Source organism: Diplotaxodon limnothrissa, linkage group LG7 (assembly GCF_057381915.1).
Source record: "Diplotaxodon limnothrissa isolate DT_005_m linkage group LG7, D_limnothrissa_male_GT1.1, whole genome shotgun sequence".
Lineage (NCBI taxonomy): Eukaryota > Metazoa > Chordata > Actinopteri > Cichliformes > Cichlidae > Diplotaxodon > Diplotaxodon limnothrissa.
Genome location: NC_140602.1, coordinates 65,001,261 through 65,019,454, shown reverse-complemented (window position 1 = coordinate 65,019,454; position 18,194 = coordinate 65,001,261). Strand labels below are relative to the sequence as shown.

The 18,194-nt window shown below is 39.1% G+C and overlaps 1 protein-coding gene across 1 annotated transcript; it reads right to left on the bottom strand.

The window, feature by feature from the left end:
* Positions 1 to 1,840: 1,840 nt before the first annotated feature.
* On the bottom strand, positions 1,841 to 9,474 carry olfml1 (olfactomedin-like 1). The gene is made up of 8 exons (XM_085358708.1): positions 9,019 to 9,474; positions 6,860 to 6,963; positions 6,535 to 6,725; positions 6,330 to 6,433; positions 4,844 to 5,032; positions 3,678 to 3,858; positions 2,307 to 2,466; positions 1,841 to 2,195 (listed from the first exon to the last, which is right to left on the bottom strand). Exons 1-8 carry the CDS (start codon positions 9,142 to 9,144, stop codon positions 2,039 to 2,041), a joined length of 1,212 nt encoding a protein of 403 aa, XP_085214834.1. The 5' UTR covers positions 9,145 to 9,474; the 3' UTR covers positions 1,841 to 2,038.
* Between the last annotated feature and the right edge of the window lie 8,720 nt (positions 9,475 to 18,194).

Genomic DNA, 18,194 nt, shown 5'->3' with positions numbered 1-18,194 from the left:
TGGGGTCAGGCCCTTAAGGGTCCCCGAGTACACCTGTTAGGCCATGTGATAATTAATGGGGAAAGCAAAAAAAGAAAGAGCAAAGTTCTTGAAACTTCTTGAAAATGGTGGTTTATTATCAGTATTTTGACTTTGACTTTTTGCAAATAAATGAAATATATTTATTCTGTCACAGTTAATTATTACTATCTTTTACATCACCATTTTCTATCACGTTTAAAACAAGGGAAATGAAGTAATCCACTCTGAGACTTTAATGCAAAGGGGACACAACGAAGGTAAACGTATAACCGGTCATAACCAAGAGAGGGCGCTGTCGCACTATTTACATCTGATTCACATGCATTTCCAACCATCTCAGCGCACTCACACTAAAAGTCACAAACAGTTCAAAATAGAACCTTCATCTATATCAAACTAATAAATAACGTTTGTTGCAGATTATGGCAACACAATCTGTAAAAAGCAGATTCCACAATTTATGTGTCGTATTGAAGTTTTAGTCTAGTCTTACTGAATGCCTGCTGTACTTTGAGGAGAACTGGATAATGTAAAAGTAAATCCTCTTAAGATTCTGATTTTAAGAGCATTCTACAAGAAGATGCAAATGTGCAGAGAATGAATGCAGCATGCACTCTGGTTCTGCGTAAACTGAGAACATTATTCTTTGATGTCTTGATGCATGCTCAATCATAAATGCAAGGAAATCCCAGAAAGCTGATTCTCTTCAGCTGGACGATGCGTTTTCAGTGGGAGACACGTTTCATCATTCATCTCAACACTTACATGAACTGAATCTGCTTTTTGGCATAATGTTTGATGTCGATGAGAATGTGTAGTGTAAATGAAATGAGAGTTTCCAGCACTATTTTGTTACTGTTTGCAGAATATACAATGTTGACATTTGGTTGTCCTTTCCTTGCTCTGCCTCCGCGAATCTTCACTCCTCATTGTCTTCAATACTGATTTAAGTAGGGTTTTTTTTGTGTAATTCTACTGTGTTCAAGTGCAATAAATAAGCTTTACAATACTACTATATTAGCAACTTATACATGAGGGATTGGAAGATTTTAACAACTGGGTAGACTGTTGACCAACTTCAGCAATGAAATAATGCCAACATTTTTGGGAGAACTCAGCTATTCAGCTGACAGAGACATATTCTACGTTACATATTTCAAACAGTTTTTAAGATGGAATTCATCATTCTGAAAAACATACTGAAAACCCTGACATGTAAATGCTTTTTATTGTGTTGCTACAAAGTATAAAGTACAATGCTTAAAAAGGCTTCAGTTAGACATGGAATTCATTTCTATAACCCTTCACAGTGATAAAGGCAGCATCCATTGCCAGCAAAGGAGCACTAAACAACAGCAGATTATAAAATACCCTATGATTAGCTTTCCTAGACGTGCTTTTTTTTTTTTTTTTTTTTTTTTTGCATGATTTTCAAGTGATAATAGAGATTTTAATACAGGATGCAGAATTAACCAACACATTCTCACACCCCACTCATCACACACTAAAACTTGTTCTGGAACTGCTTCTTGTCATATTTTAACACTGGGGTGCCTAGTTGATATCAGCATATCACTATAGTGTCAGAAATTCGCATAAAAATAGCATGCATTATATATGTTGGCACAGTTAATGGCAGTTTTGAGTTTAAATGCAAACTTTCTATTTGAATTTCTGCTTTTTTGCCTCATAAAACTTTTCTCTAAATATAGTGATAACATCGTTATGGTGAGGTTTTTTGATCACAAAAATCATAAAGTGTAAATCTTATATTTTGGTAAACCAAGACAGAAAACAACCCTGTTTTAGGTTAAAATACATCTTTCCTTGAACTACACATTAAAATTAAACATTTTAAAACATTTCTTTGGTTACCACATCTTTCAACAGCAACAACACCAGTAGAGCAATTTTTCTTGGGAATGTTGAATAATTACACTTAAGGGGTACCCAGTACATTACAATGCGAAGCAGCTATGTCCTCAACAAACATCAGTATATTAACACTGTTGTAATATTAGTCTGCAATGACTTGGTCATTCTTGCGTGTCTCCACTTTGTAAATCGTCTGGTAGCCGTCATCCCAGGCATACAGCTGCTTGTCTCCGGGGTGATAGTGGATGCTGCTATGGCTGGTGTAACGTTTCGGGAAGAACATCACAGGACTCTCATTGCTGCACAGGGAACGGGATGGCACAGGGAAAAGAAAGTGGTTTGTCATGTAGATACTGTATGTATGTATGCAGGTGTATACTGTGCATGCATGTGCATGTGTACAAGCCAACCTGTGAATGGTGTCATGGATGTCATAGAGACACTGTATGGTGGAACGTCCTCCATAGCGTGTGTTGTAGACCACATAAAGGGTGCCACATATTAGGAAAGCTCCTTCAGCGTCATGGCTTCTACACTGTGTGTCCCACACAGACTCTACTGCCAAGGTTCCTAACATATAAAGAAACAAAGCTGGACTGAATGGATATATGTTCTTGCTTTATGTAAGTGGCGAGATCAAACCATAGAGGGTACAAAAGATGGATTTACTGCTCTGGGCAAAAGTTTTGAGTCACCAGTCATTTCCCAAAAAATATGCAATACAGGTGCATTTATTAAATTTACATAGTATATAGGAAAAAATAGAGTTTATGCAGTTCTTATAGTTTTAAAGCAAATATTTGCTGTGACCACAACACAGCCTGAACTCTATGTTAGGGAACCCTTCTTGCTATTTTTTTAAGTAGTCTAGGGGAATAGTTCTCCAGGCATCTTGAAGGACATTTGATGTTGGCTGCCTTTTGTTATGTTCTCTCTCAAGATTATCCCATACTGCTTAAATAATGTTTCTGGGCTCTGGGAAGGCCAATCCATGACTGATAGTGTTGCATTGTGTGTTGTTCTATCCAGGTATGCTTTTACTACATTAGCAGTATGTTTGGGATCATTGTCATGCTGAAAAATGAAGCCAGTTCCTTTCAGATGCTTTACAGATATTATTGCATGGGGAATCAAAACCGTGCTATACTTTTATGCTTTGATGAGACCATTTATGGTAATGATAAACTGCACAGTAAATGGGTCAGTTGCAGGGCCAAATGCATTTCTCAGGTCCTGTATCAGGTCTTTACCAGAATTTTTTCCAATTTTTTTAGTAATCACTTGCAATAGCTGTTGTTTTTTTAGCCTTTCGTGTTCTTTTGACCTCCACTTGTCCAAATAAATAAATAAAGCACTCCTTTGAAAACTGTTAGGAGCAAGAACTAGAATGAGTGAACAAGCAGCCCATGTACAGAAAAACTTTGAAAGACCTTTAGATCTGTATAGTCCTCCTTTCTGACTTGTTGAATGACCTGAGAGCATAAACGCATAAGTTTTTAAAGAGCAAATAAGGTTATGCCTGTTTTCCCGTACATTTCGCCTCCTGTTGCCCATAAAAAAAGTTTTTTTTTTAATACAGTCTACGGATCAGAAACCACTCTGATGCTTGTTTTATTATATATATATATATATATATATATATATATATATATATATATATATATATATATATATATATATATATATATATATATATATATATATATATATATATATATATATATATAGACTCAAAACCTTTTTCACAGAACTGTGTATGTGTAGCAGGAGTAGTACTTTACCTATTTCCAGTTTGGTGATGACCAGGTTTCCTCCATACTCAGCATCTGCATGGATGACCCAGAGGCCAAGTTCATCAACAGCCATGTCCAGGTAAGTGTTAGGGTTCAGACTGTAAACAGGCATATGACCAGCTCCTGGAAGAAGCATGCTGTCCACCACTGTGCCATTCAGCAGGTCTACCTTTAGGAATTTAATTGATATGAATGGACATCATTATAGCATAGAGGGCCTTTTGTTTAAGTCACTTTATCTAACCACATAATTAGATTGAGTAACTACTGAAAGTATGTGAACAGTGGTGTGCTATTTTAGTCACTTTATTAGCACAGAGTTGGAGGGTACTGCATGTTGAAACTGGACTAAGATAAAAGTTAACGTTAGCATGCTAACAAGCTTACAAAAGATTCATTTCAGAGTAGCATTTTTGAGGCGATTGTTGTTGTGATTTGGTGGTATATAAATAATAATAAAATGAATTGAATATTAATGTAGACTCTATTTAATTTTGGTGACTAGTACTTGGCTTGTACAAACCAAAGGCTTTAAAAATCCCAGACAAGCCAAGTACTATCAAAATGTGGTTACTTTATGTACTACTTAAAGAAGGCTTCTGTAAGAAGAAAAAGAAAGAAAACCAGTGCACACATGAGCGACCTTACACAAATTAGCTGTGTTAGCAATGCTCCCATGTCAGCTAGAGTAGGTCAGAATCACTTGCATGGCAATGAGAGGGACACCACATTGCTTACTATTTACTATTAAGAAAGTGATATTAAGTACAACTGAGGCAAATATGACATTCCTCACAGACATGTATTATATTTGTGATTAATGGAATAAAATACTGGAAATTCTTCAAATCCCCCTAAAGTATCCTGACAAAAGTCTTTAGCTCTACTGGAACAAAACTGTTTTCTCTGCTCACTGACCTCAGTTGACACAGAAGTGAAGGAAAGAAAACAAGACCGACTCCTCAGTGACTAAGCTCCCTGTTATGAAGTCTCAAACTGGTAAACTGCAATTGTATCCAGGAACTGTTGCCAAGCGACATGAACAACTTTAATCAACCCCTTTTGTACACAGAGTGCAAATCAACACAAGAATGCCTTGATGTGAAGTACACATGAACAACGTCACATTCATGTTTGCTAAATCACTTACAAACCTTCACTATTTGGTTTGTTGTATCTGCTTTGTGGTAGTAGAGGAATCCATTGTAGACCACATGACCCGATCCTTGCCAGTGGAAAGGCAGCTGCACCACCTTTGCTGGAGATGAAGTCCTCTCTGTGAAGCTTTGCAGGGAAACGTACTCAAGCATGGTGTCGTTACGAATTCCGCTGAGCAGATAAATCTGAAAGATTTCACATTGGGACAAGCTGAGATTTTGCAGCTCAGCTTTATATTCTATTCTTTACAATAAACTGTATAAAAAGGCTGTTTTAAAAAGCTTTTAGCATTTTGGTTGGCATCATCTTAAGTGTTTAGAGCCAGAAAAACTACTTTTGCACAGAAAAGTTTGTTTATTACCTAAATCTAGTAAGTGTGGTTAGTAATGTACATCTGCAGGGTGCATGTGTGAACAGCCGCAGACACTGTTTTATTCTAACTAACATTTAAATAAAATCATAGAATTTTACTCACTTATAAAGTTTGAAAAGACTTCTTGGACAGTCTGTTAACACACCTGATCATGCAGCTGTAAACATGTTCATTTAAAGCACTAAATTTTGCCACTTTAACACAGCAGTCCATGGGAATTGTCTCACTTTTGGAACAAGCCTCAATTGGCCAAACAATAAACTGCAGTCTGGCCTCAGCTTTTAAGTTCAGCTCCAGAATATTGGGCAGGTGGTTTTATTCTGTTGGCCAATCTTATATAGCTACAATACACCCACCCATTTACATCTGGGTGGAATTATTAATTATTAGGAGCTCCATAGTTTACACATTTGCCTAACAAGCCAAAGATTCCTGGTTCAGTCCCAGGAGGAATTCCTAAAGCACTGGCTAAATGTAGCTTTGTAATTATTAAAGTTGTGAACTATTATTTAGTCACTTGCTCACTCACTGCAAGCAAAGAAAACATACATATTTAACAGAAATACCGAAAAATTAGCATCTTTGGGAGCTGTTTTTCTGGCTCCCTGAAAAACAGAGGTCAATTTTCTTACCCTGCTGAACCATATTTTTTGTCACTAACTCCTATCAGGAAATATCTGGCTCTTCAGATACAAAGTGACAAATGTTACAACAGCTAGTGTCAAACTTGAAAGGAAAGTGAGAGCCAAGGGAGTAAAATTATGCATTATAAAACCAAATGATCTGAAGCTGAGCTCAAAGATGTTAAAATGTTTTGCTGAATGGAGGGAAGCTGCTCAGTTGGTAATAATTGTATGTGGTTTTATCACCTTAAGCCAGCCATTTCCATCACAGGTGGTCATCTGATAACAGCTGATCCAATCACATAGGACAAAATAGTCCAAAAAGCATGATTCATTTTGATTATTCAGAGAACAGATCAGTGAGTGTCCATTAACAGAGCGACAGTGAGAGAAAGATAAACAGAAGAGTGCAGCTCAGAAGGAAAGACAGCTTTACCTCTGCTGCAAACAACCAGTTATTTCATCATCTATAAAAAAAGAAGAGACCTTGGCTGATCCTTCCGAGGGGTCCTTGAACCAGGAACCATAGGTGTCTCCTGCCTTCTTCACAATCTTGAGAGACTTGATTTGACTCAGACCAGTGCTGCAGTCTGGAAAAAGCACAGAAGCAGGAATGAACATTTTGTTGTTTCTTTCTATTTTCCAAACTTATGTTATGTGGACCTTTAAATATCTCGTCTTATTTAAGCACCATTTTGCACTTTGATCTTGGCTTTCCTTTTCAGTAGGTCGAGTTCTGCCGCTTTTATCTGCTGTTCCAGCAGTGCCTCCTCCATCTCAATTTCAGACTGACTGGGAATTTTGTTTTCCAAATATTCCAGCTCTCTCTCCATCCGGTCTACACGTACAGACATGCCGTCCATCTGGCTCTTCACCTCTGATCTGTACAGCAAAACAGTGCTTATTTCATGTATTTCATTCAGTCTCTTGGAAATTTGTCATTGTTTCATTCATTTTTCATTTAAATAGTGTGTACTGAGAGAAACTTTGTAAAGGAGATCTTTCACATATGTTACCTGAGAACACTGAGTGTAGACAGATAACCTCTGATTTCACTGGAAAGGTCAAAGGTTCTTTGGGTGACGCTTGTGGTGCTCTGCTCACACTGATTCAGGCGTTCCTGGTTTCATGAGAAAAGGAGTTAAAATGAGAATATTTAGTTTGAGAACTGATGGAACCTAAAAAGGTTCACGTAAATTTTACTTGGTCAGGAACAATACCACAAAGTCTTGCTCCACTCATTCTGTACATTAATAGCACTTGATGCATTGCTTTGTTTTTAAGTTATTGCATTCACAAGAAAAGTTGACCTCTCACTGTTCATGTCACCCACCCACCCGGCCGTCTGCCAGGCAGGGTGACAATACCCCATCGGCCCTTTTACGGCTCAGAGGTAAAAACTGAACTGTAGCCTCCCACTGTGATGGGATCTAGTTTGATGATCACTTGTTCCCTTAATGGAAGGTGTCACAAAGTTTTTCTTAGCATTCACCTCTATTAAGATGAAACACAGTGGACCACATCATAGTGGTCTGTTTAAGCATGACAGTGACCTCAGCCTCAGGGCATGGAGGCTTACTGAAGGTTTAATGAAAATCAAAATGGTGTGAATTCTCTGCTATTGCCTACACAGTCACCAGATCTCAACCTTGTTTGGAAAACATAGTGTTAGACAGGATTCACCACCACTGCCATCAAAAAACCAAATGAGGAATATCTATAGAAACACTTTATTGTCTTGATCCCAGTTTCATATTCTTGGTTTCACTGTTTTAAGTCATGATCAGGGCATTCCTGTTTATTTTTGTTTTGTGTGGAAATAGTTTTTTTTTTGGAAGGGTCTGGGAGTTGGATGGTTTCCTTCACACCTGATCTGCTGCTCTTCATGTAGCGGGCAGTATTTCAGAGCGCCGTGTGCAGCAGATCATCGCCAGATTGTCTTCACCTCTTCGGTGCCCACCAGCCGTCAGCTGAACTCAACTCAAACGGTCCTTGATCTCCAGCCTTCTTTCCTGGTGATTTCCAAACGCTTTTCGGAACCAGAAAACCGCGCCCTCCTAACCGCTACCACCTGCCCACTCTCTGCCAAACTCCCCAGTGCCCTGGATTGTAGTATGGACTCTTCCTTCCTGGTTATGGAAATATCACAGCAAAAGTAAGGCTGAAGACTTTGACTGCCTGCTTTGGGATTCATTCACTACCACTCGCTTACACTCTCTCTCCTCCACAGATTGCACAGTTCACCCCCGTTTTTTGTCAGAGCAAGTTTTGTGTTTGTTGGATTTCTGGATTCCTGGTTTGGTTTTTCTTTGCTAATAAACTGGAAACTTTATCGTGACATCATTTTGTGTTTGAGTTCAGTTTTTGCTTTATAGTTATTCCAGAGATGAGTTTCAGTTTTGCAGCCCTGCCTTTTGGCTCATGTCTTGATTTCTATTAGTAGTTTTCAGTTGCCCTTAATGTTGCCTGTGTCTAGCCTCTGTGTTTATGTCTTGGTTCTCCTGTGCTCACTTGTCTGACATTTTGTTAAGTGTTAGTGTTCATGTCTGGGGCTTACATCATATGTTGATTTAGTTGTGTTTCTGTTCCCCTCCCTACTTTTTTCTTTCTTTCTTCTTCTCTTTCTTTTACTTGTACAGGGTATTCTCTCCCTCTCGCTCTATGACAGCTGGGGCTGGCTCCAGCTGTTCTGTAATCCCACGCTGCATAAACAGTAAGAATGATGGAACTGGCATAATTTGTATCTTGACAGCCTCCAGCCAAACACTCTTTAACTGCACAAGTTCACTGATCAGTCTTTTCTCTATTTGCTCCAGTTCTGCAAAACTTCTGGATTTTGATAACAGACTAAGCTAGTACCTGAAAGTCCTTCAAAATGTAGTAAACCCACCATAATGAGACATGTTGTATTTCTATAGATTGGAAAAACATACTGACTGATATTTTTTGTTGCCTCATTTAGATTTCCACAACTCTAGATGATCAGATTATGCAGTAAAGAGGAAATTTTCTGAACTGAACTGCACCATTCAGCAAAATGTCAAAGCAAAGTGAGTAACACTACAAACAGCAGTTAATAAGTGGGGGCTGAGTCTATGCTCTTTGTGTCTCTGACCTCGTGCCAGATGCACATACATGTAGTTGACGTGAAACAGAAGAACCAACATCAGCTTACCTCCATCTGAGCCAGTCTCCTCTCCAGGTACTGGATTATAAAGGCATCCTGAGACGAGCTTTGGCTCTGGACTGAGCCCACGATCAGACACAAAGATACGAGAAAGAGGGGAAGCATGCCCGACATGACTAAAACTCAATAAGTCTGGCCAGAGTAGTCAGCCCAAGTTTCACTGCCTCTGCAGCTGCAGGGAAACTTTAGTCTTTTTGTTTCTGAAAAACTTGTCAGTATTAATGAGACCACTTCCTGTATTTCCGGAGCACTCCTGAAGCACAGAGCTCAGTAAAAGTTCTCCAAAGTGAGAGCATACAACAGTTTTTCTGTGTTAAAAGCAATCCCAGATTCCGTAAGTGACTGAATTCTTCTTCTTCTGCTTTATTCAGGAAAAGTTGTTGCTCCAGAACGTTCTGCCTTGTTTCTCTAATAAGTTGTTGCTACACTGGGTTTTGGATCCAAGTGAACCTCACCCACGGTCCCTCCCAGTCTCTCTCTCTTCTAGTTGCTCCGTCTACCTCTCTCGCCCACCCTTCTACACTCTGTTTTTTGTGCATTTAAGGTATGAGAGAACCATCCAACAGAGGAGGGGGAGAAAGAGAGACAGTGAGCGCTAGAAATAACCCCGACAGTTTATACCCCATTGGTCAATCCAACATTTTTTCCATTGTAATACTCTCCAGATGGCCCACTGACACGTCCTCAGTTCTCCCACAGAGCAAACCATGACCCAATAAAGTTACCAGTTGGATATATTAACCAAATCAGTGCTCTATAACCTGTCTGTAAATATTTCTGAAGTATGAGGACAACCGCCATTTATACTAAACTCATTCATAAACACACAAATTGTATTTTACAGGCAGGATTTACAGGCTTTATTTGAATATACTGATACAAAACAATAATTACAAAGTTGTCTTTTAATTTCCATCTACTTATTGTTGTCAGGGGGGCTGGAGATAATGCCAGCTACCATAAGAGGAGAGGCAGGTACACCCCGGACAGCTCGCCAGTCTAACACATAGAGACAAACGACCATTCACACCTATGGAAAAATTTGATTTACCAATTAACTGCATGTCTTTGAACTGTGGGAGGAAGTCGGAGTACCTGGAGAGGACCAACACAAACATGGGGAGAACATCCCCCAACAACTCCACACAGAAAGTACCCGGCCAGTTGCTGGAATCAAACTCAGGATCTTCTTGCTGCTAGGAAACAACCGGGGTTTTAACATTGGTAACATTTTTAGCTCTCAAACAAAGATATGTGAAAATATGTCAAAATAACAAATGTGTTTTGTGTTACAGGGATATCTTGTGGTGATAAAACACGAGCCAACTAGCACCATCACCTCCAGTCTCATAGAACTGCTTTGTTTTAGCATAGCTTGAACCCCTGACCCTGTGCCATGCTTGGTTGCACACTGCACATGACATACCTTTTACAATCTGCCAACGATTGGAGATCTGGTCGCTACAGGGGTCCAGAATTACAAGGCTTATCCATTGTCATGCAAAGGCAGCCACTGAGGGGCCACATTCCTGTGTACTCCTACTTTGCCCAGCCTCCAATAAAAGGGGAGGTTTGCTGCAGGAAGGGGATCGGGTGTACAATCTTTGTCAAATCAAATATGCAAATCATAAATAAATAAATCCAACCAGATGTAGGCAGATGATACTGTGACCCTTTAAAGATGCAGCTGAAAGATGAAGAAGGAGAAAAAGATACAGCTGTCACATAGGCCATCCACCCATCCATCTATCCTCTTAACTGCTTGTCCATTTTATAGTCACAGGGAAGCTGGAATGTGTCACAGGTGCCACTGAGCAAAAAGGAAAGGTGCACCCCACACAGGCTGTTAGTCTATCATCAGGCACCATGTAGGTCATGCTTTGGATCATTTCTAGGCTGTAGCAGTCTTTTGGTGATGATAAATATAAAGACAAGCTCCTTGCCCACATTCTGAAGAAATGAAGGAAAGTTAGGTTAAAAACAAAACTTTGAACTCTTTCATGCATTACAACTTAAAAAAAAAAAAAATCAGATTCTGTACAGAAAATAGAAGTAGCCACCATTACATCACATTTTAGCATCATGGCCATCTTATCCTCATGACCGTATTAGGACGAGAAGGCGGAGTGTTAAGTTATCAGCCAATGAGCTTTGTTACCAAGATGCTTTTATAGATGGAACACACAGATCGCTGCCAATTAGTAACAAAAAATAAAATACTTGAGTAACTGAAATCACCAAAAGCGAGGGCTATGCACGTAGATGGATGTACAACAGGGGTCACTGGTTGCCAGATAACTCCATGAAAAATGCTGTAAAACTCATTTGCACCACAAACACGTTTGAGATTAGCAAATGTGAGGCACACAGTTAGTGGCTACAGGTGTCTGTGTTGAGATCTACCTAAACAGGTGAGTTATTTAAAATAAAATAAAAAATCACTCCAGATGAATACGAAGGATGGAAATTAGCTATAAGCTAATTAGCTGTAAATTGGGAGTTTTGGGGATTAACTCACTTTTGTAGCCAGCCTCACTTCTGTATTGGCTTCAATTTTCTTTACCCTCAATTGTTAAAATTACGCTATAATTATATGTCATTAACATTTCCTGATGTAAGTGCTGCTCTGGAAAACTTTAAATCAATGCCACTTATCATGCAGACATATTAATGATAAGCTTTTAAGACATCTTCCTTTAAGATATCTTACTGTGTGGTTCCAAGTTTAAACTATTTCAGCTGCGAGGTTTCTGCCCTTGCTCCCATCCCTGTTGATCCATGTAATATTCTGACTGATTTAGGTCCAAATGTTATCGCTGCCAGATAATTCTTGCTTAGCTGCTGTTTTTCCACAAGTCTCCATTGGCTGCCTTTCAGAGGCACGTGAAACTGTTTTCTTGGCTTTTGTGGTGACAGACAACATCTGGCTATCAGCTTTCTCAAACACCCGATCTGGGCTGCATGGAACGCAGAGGTCTGGTTAGAGTATCAACTACATGCGAGCAATAAAAGATGATAGAGGAGAGCTTTCTAACATGTTAAGACAGAAATTTTTTTTTTCTACCCAACCTATTTGTGAAAAAACACCAACACTATATCATGCTGTCATCATTACAGGTTTTAACCATGAGATGGCGCCACATCATAAAAAGAATACACACAATACTACAGCACAGTACAACCCGACAGTAGGCACTGGCCCTTAACACCACACCCCCATGTCAAACACCCACTCCCCCCACCACTTCACCTGTGGTCTATAATAACAGCCTGCTGCTAAATCCTCTGTGTGGTGCAGTGGTCATAATGAGGCTCCTACTCATTGCTGTGGTTACCACGGTTTTTGGGGGCTTGCATGCTGTAAAAAATAAAACATTGCCCATTAGTGACTCCAAATCATGGTTTATTGTTGCATGTCTATAGGTCACAAGCACTTTAACAGCTTTTTCTTTCTTGGATGGTTCCATCTGGAATATCTTAAGAGGTATACTCTTCGTTATCTCAAAGAGAGAAGTTATGATCAAAATATAAAAAAATTACACATAATCAACTCAATCTCATATTGTAAGAGCTTTTTGCTATTTATTCCTTCCTAATTATTATTATTATTTTTTACTGTTAACGCTGCATGAACGATTTGACAAATTACCTATCATATATCGTTCACTGTTTCATCACTAGTAATTTATTTCAGCAAAGACAAACACTGTCATTCACTTTATTGGAGTGTAACACAGTGAAGCGCTTAATTATTTGAAAGGATTATGTAATGCTTTCGATTTCTTCTTGCCCTTTGTATGTACCTCTACTGATATATTCTTTTATTCTTGTTCTATCATTTTTCTATTTTTTATTTCTGTACAGCACTAAAGTGCTTTAGAAATAAAGTGAAAGTGAAATAATTATTCAGGATCTCTTTCACCTAATATTACCCCTGCTGAACCCACATTATAGGCAGATATGAAGATTCTTTTATTACATTTTTAAATCATAATCAGCTTTTTTGACTTTTTTTTGTACACATATATGATACTGGGCTCCAGATGTTTCTTAGCTCTCATTGTCACATAACAATGCATAAAAAAACTGACAACATGACACAGACAATAACAACAGGCATAGCATATTTAGTTCAATGCTGGAATTTAATCTTTTTTAAAATTAGGTATGTGAGGTGAAGTAAGGTAATGGTTCTTGCCCTGTTTAAGTGGATCTCATTTCTCTTAACCACGACTTTATAATCTTCTGGTTGTGCACGACACATTCGTGTGGGCCCACACAGCCCAACCACACATAAACACACAATGCGATGTAACCTCATGAAAGATTCATTACAATTTGCGCAGGAGTCCTATAAAATATCCATAGAGTCACAGCAAGACATCTGAGTTTGCATTCAGGGCTGCCAGAAGTAATCCCTAGAGCTTTGTGTGTGTGTGTGTGTGTGTGTGTGTGTGTGTGTGTGTGTGTGTGTGTGCATGTTTCTCTGTATGAGTCTGTATTTATGTAAGAAAGGAGCATGTTTGCAGTATGTTTGCTCATTTATACTGTATGGGTTTATACTTTTCTATGCATGTGTGCATATGAGCTATGCATTCATTTACATCGTCTGACTTTAACAGTGTCTTTAAATACATGTAAGCACCATACCAAAAGCTGGGTAGGTTTGTGTGCATGCACATATGCAACATCTATGTGTATTCCGCCATGTATGTTACTTCTAGTGTGCACTAGTGTGTGTTCTTGAATGTGTGTGTATGTGTGTCTGAGTGATTGATTGAGTGATGCCAGCTTCCCACCACCCTCTGTCTCTTGACCTTTCCTACCAGTCTTTGTGTTTAGCAGATGATGAGATTTTAATGCCAGCCAGTGCAGACAGGTTCCATCAGGATACAGCTTACACTGAGCAGTACGGGAGGCAGACAGCGGGAAAGAAATGTCCATCATGTCATTGGTAGTCTTTAAAATTGAGTTTTCATTGACATTTCGACATTCTCATTTCTAAAGTAAACATCCAGTAGATTTTTCTTTTAGTTAAAAAAGAAGCTAATTTAATTTCTGCAAAGTTCATTGTGAATGTACAATAGTCTTTTTTCAAGATTTCAATTGAGTCATGTAAATGAATGGACAATTATAAAACAATAGACTGAACAAATGCAAACAGATGATGGTTCAAGTCTGAGCTTGCGTATCTAAAATACAAAATGCTACTTCGATGAGGAAAACAGATCAACGATCATCATTACATACTTTTAAAACAGAATCATAGGAATTAAGAAGGGTGGTGACAAAAACTCCCTCTTAATCAAGATATGTGTGTTTGCCTGGAAAACAACACTACAAATACCCTCGTGGGCCGTACCTAATCAAGATGAGTGCTGAACTTTTTAATTCTTCTTTAAACCTTTAAGTAACAGTAACAGTGATTTGAACGTTTTTGAAAAAATGTACACAAACTGTGTATAAAGGTACCTATCCAATTCTTTCATATTTTTTGTCATTATTCATTGATATACTGCTACCACTATAAAAAGTCCATCTCATGTCTGCATGCACTGATTTGCAGCAATGTGATTCACAGCTTGCAAGTGGTTTTTCTGTGTCCTGCCTCCTACCTCTTGCGACACTGTATGGAGGCGCTGTCTAATTTAAGAACAGTGTTTTGATAATATTTTGATATTTTAATGTGTTGTGTGTTATGTAGAAAATGGTTTTAACCTGACCTGTTTTTCACAACACAGAGTATATGTATGAAATCAGCTCTAAGTGGAAATCAGAAGCCGCTGTGGTTCAGGTGGCAGAGCAGGTTGTCTACCTATCAAAAGGTCAGTGGATTGCACCCTGACTCCTCCGGTCTGCATGCTGAAATATCCTTGGGCGAGGTAGTGCACCCTTAGTTGCCCTTGATGCATCATGTGAAGTGTGAGTATGAGTGTGAACGAGAATTATAGTAGTGCAAAATAAATACCAGTCCATTTATTTCACCAATGATGAACGAGCTGTAATCTGGCCTCCCAATTTTCTCTTAAATGAGAGATTTCTATTTAAATTGGATTTTTCACTAAAACAACAAATTAATAAATTTGGCCCTGTGCCAGCAGTGTGTTCAGCTCTGGCCCCAGATGTCAGCCTAATGTGTACCATAACCCTGGAGAACCCATGGGGTCAGAGCCGACCCCATTGGTTTACTAGGGAAACCATGGGGTCAAATTTGACCCCATGGTTTCTCCAGGGTTAATCAAGCCATGTAACATGATAGTGCAAAAGTAACATGACGAAACTCTGTTCAGACACTGAATGTGCTCTATACAACATGCCACATTCACACACTTTCTCTAAACTGAGTGCTTCTTAACTACAGCCACACACATTCTCACCCTTGACATGCAGACTGGAGGAGCCAGGGATCGAACCACTAACCTTCTGATCAGTAGGTGAAAATATATTTAATGATGTAAAATATATTTAAATATATTTTACATCATCTGGTGTTCTCAGGATCTATGAGACTCACCTGACTTTCATCAGACTGAATCAGTGTCAAAAACGCAGACAATGTCAAGGTAGCAGACACAGTTTGTACTCAGTTGTAAGATCTGACGAGATCAAGCATGAGAAAGTTGTACAGAATGAGCAACAGAATGAGAGCAACACAGTATTGAGGAGAGTGTGTATTGATTGCATTTCCATTTAAAGGGGTGGCAGACAATAACTGGGTTGTAAAGTGGAAGATGAAAACTAATAAGCCTGCTGTTTAAACTACAAGAGTAGAACTATAGATGGACGACATAGAAAGGATATTCCTTCTAATATATCACAGACGCCGTGTTTTTTAAATGTTATTTTGAGATGGTTATGTTATCTTGAATATTTGGTTTTGAAATTGGTCATCTATGGATAGTCACAATTTGTCATTTAGTAGTAATTCATATGCACAGAATAGCACTATTTACTCTTGCCAAATGCCACGTTAATGACTGTATGGTAAAGAATAGCTTTTGAACTGTGTGCACAGACTGAAATAAATATGAAATATGAAACATGGTGAAACAGCTAAGCTAGCACAGAAGGTACCCAAGTCAGTATTTCTAAGGCGTTAGGCTTCCTTGCAGTTGCACACAGAGTTGCAGTTTTTCCTATTTCCTACTTTTTAGAGTACATTTAAAGCACACATTCCTGGTTGATGCCCTTTTAGTTTAGCAGTTGTTTAGACAGGCCAGAGCAGTCACAACAAATTGGTGAATCTGTTGACAAGACTCCAGGAAATTACTGCTCCCTGTAACAAAACACTTAAATACATACAGAGAAAGAGAGAGAGAGAGAGAGAGAGAGATTGTGTGACAAATATTCAAGAGTAACTGAATAAATGCTTTAACCTTTCACCCGCTTTGCCATTACAGTGATATTTTTGGTTTTTAGTACTGTGTCTAGACAGTTTGTATCAGATTAAAAATAAATAAATCTGGCTTTTTGTTTTGTTTACTATCAATATAACGGTGAGTACCATATGCATACATCTGCATAACATCAGCATAGGCAGTTGTGGAAATGCTCAGTTCAAGGCAGCCTTACTGCAGAACAGCTAGCAATACAGTAGATCCTAGTGTCCTTTGCATTTATTTTTTCCTCACAGTATGACTCGCCATCATTCAGAATGCAAAAGAAATAATCTGCTACGTGCCAAAGCTCCCTTTGTTCCTAACATTATTTCACTATTGGTCCCTGACCTTTGTTTTATCGCACTCTTTCCCCTCATCTGTTTCTCTCTCACTCTGTGGGTCATCTGACTTCCCATGGCTCCCCTTCTAAAAATTTCATTACCAGGATGGTACCTGCTGCCACGAGTCAAAGTGAATGTTGTGTCAACCTCAGGCTAAGATATTAATTACAGGTTATTGTGAGAACAATGGAAATAGGAGGTTTATGTGTCTATTTGGCAGCATGGTGGCACGGTGGTTGGCACGGTGGTTAGCACTGTTGCCGCACAGCAAGAAGGTCCCGCGTTCAATTCCACCATCAGGCCGGGGTCTTTCTGTGTGGAGTTTGCATGTTCTCCCCGTGTTTGCGTGGGTTCCCTCTGGGTACTCCAGCTTCCTCCCATCGTCCAAAGACATGCAGTTTGCGGGGATAGGTTAACTGATTAATCCAAATTGCCCATAGGTGTGAATGCAGGAATGAATGTGAGCGCAAATGGTTTCTGTCTCTCTGTGTTAGCCCTGCGACAGACTGGCGACCTTTCCAGGGTGTACCCTGCCTCTCACCCTCACAGCTGGGATAGGTTCCAGCGCCCCCTGTGACCCTGAAAAAAAGGATAAGCGGATGGATGTTTCTATTTTGTCTTCTCACACTCACTGGCAACTTCATTACCTTGTCTCACTGTGTTCTGCCTCCCTGATTGTCTGCTTTTGCCTTTGATATCTCCATTTTTGTCCTTGGGTCTGTGTGTGTGCGCGTGTTTTAGTTCCTTTTTTATTTTGATAGTCTCATGTCTTGTGTGCTTTACACTGAGTTTGACTTCCTGTGTCTTGTTTATCCTGATTTGTTGCAGCTGTCTTCCCTGGTGTTTCCCATCTCCCTAATTACCTGGTATGTATATAATGTCTCAGTTGTCCCTTGTGCTTTGTTCAGTTCAATTCATATAATGCCCAATCACAACAGATACTGCGAGGTGCTTAACATTGTAAGGTTGAAACCCCAACAATCATATAATCCCCTTGAGCAAGCACTTTGGCGACAGAGGGAAGGAAAAACTCATTTTGAACGGGAGGGAACCTCAGGCAGAACCAGGCTCAGGGAAGGGCAGTGAGTATATCTGCCAACACAAAATAAATCCCAGAATAATGTGGAGATGCTTTCACTTTTTTGTTCCACTGCACTAAGTCAGCTCTCATCAGCCTCATAGCTCTTTGTTTCCTGGATGGTAAACTGAGAGATAGTTTGAAGTTTGACATCTTGCAAGATTTATATAAAGTATAAAATTCCATTTGCTGTGTAGATAATTTAACTTTAAATGCTTACACTGGCACATATAAAAGCACATACAATAATATTTCAATAATACTGATAGACTGAAGTATGAAATGAATTCACTGTTTTGCTTTCAACCGTGTATGCTCTGTCTCAAAGTTCTTGCCTTGTTCCCAGCATCATCAGTCAGCTGTTTT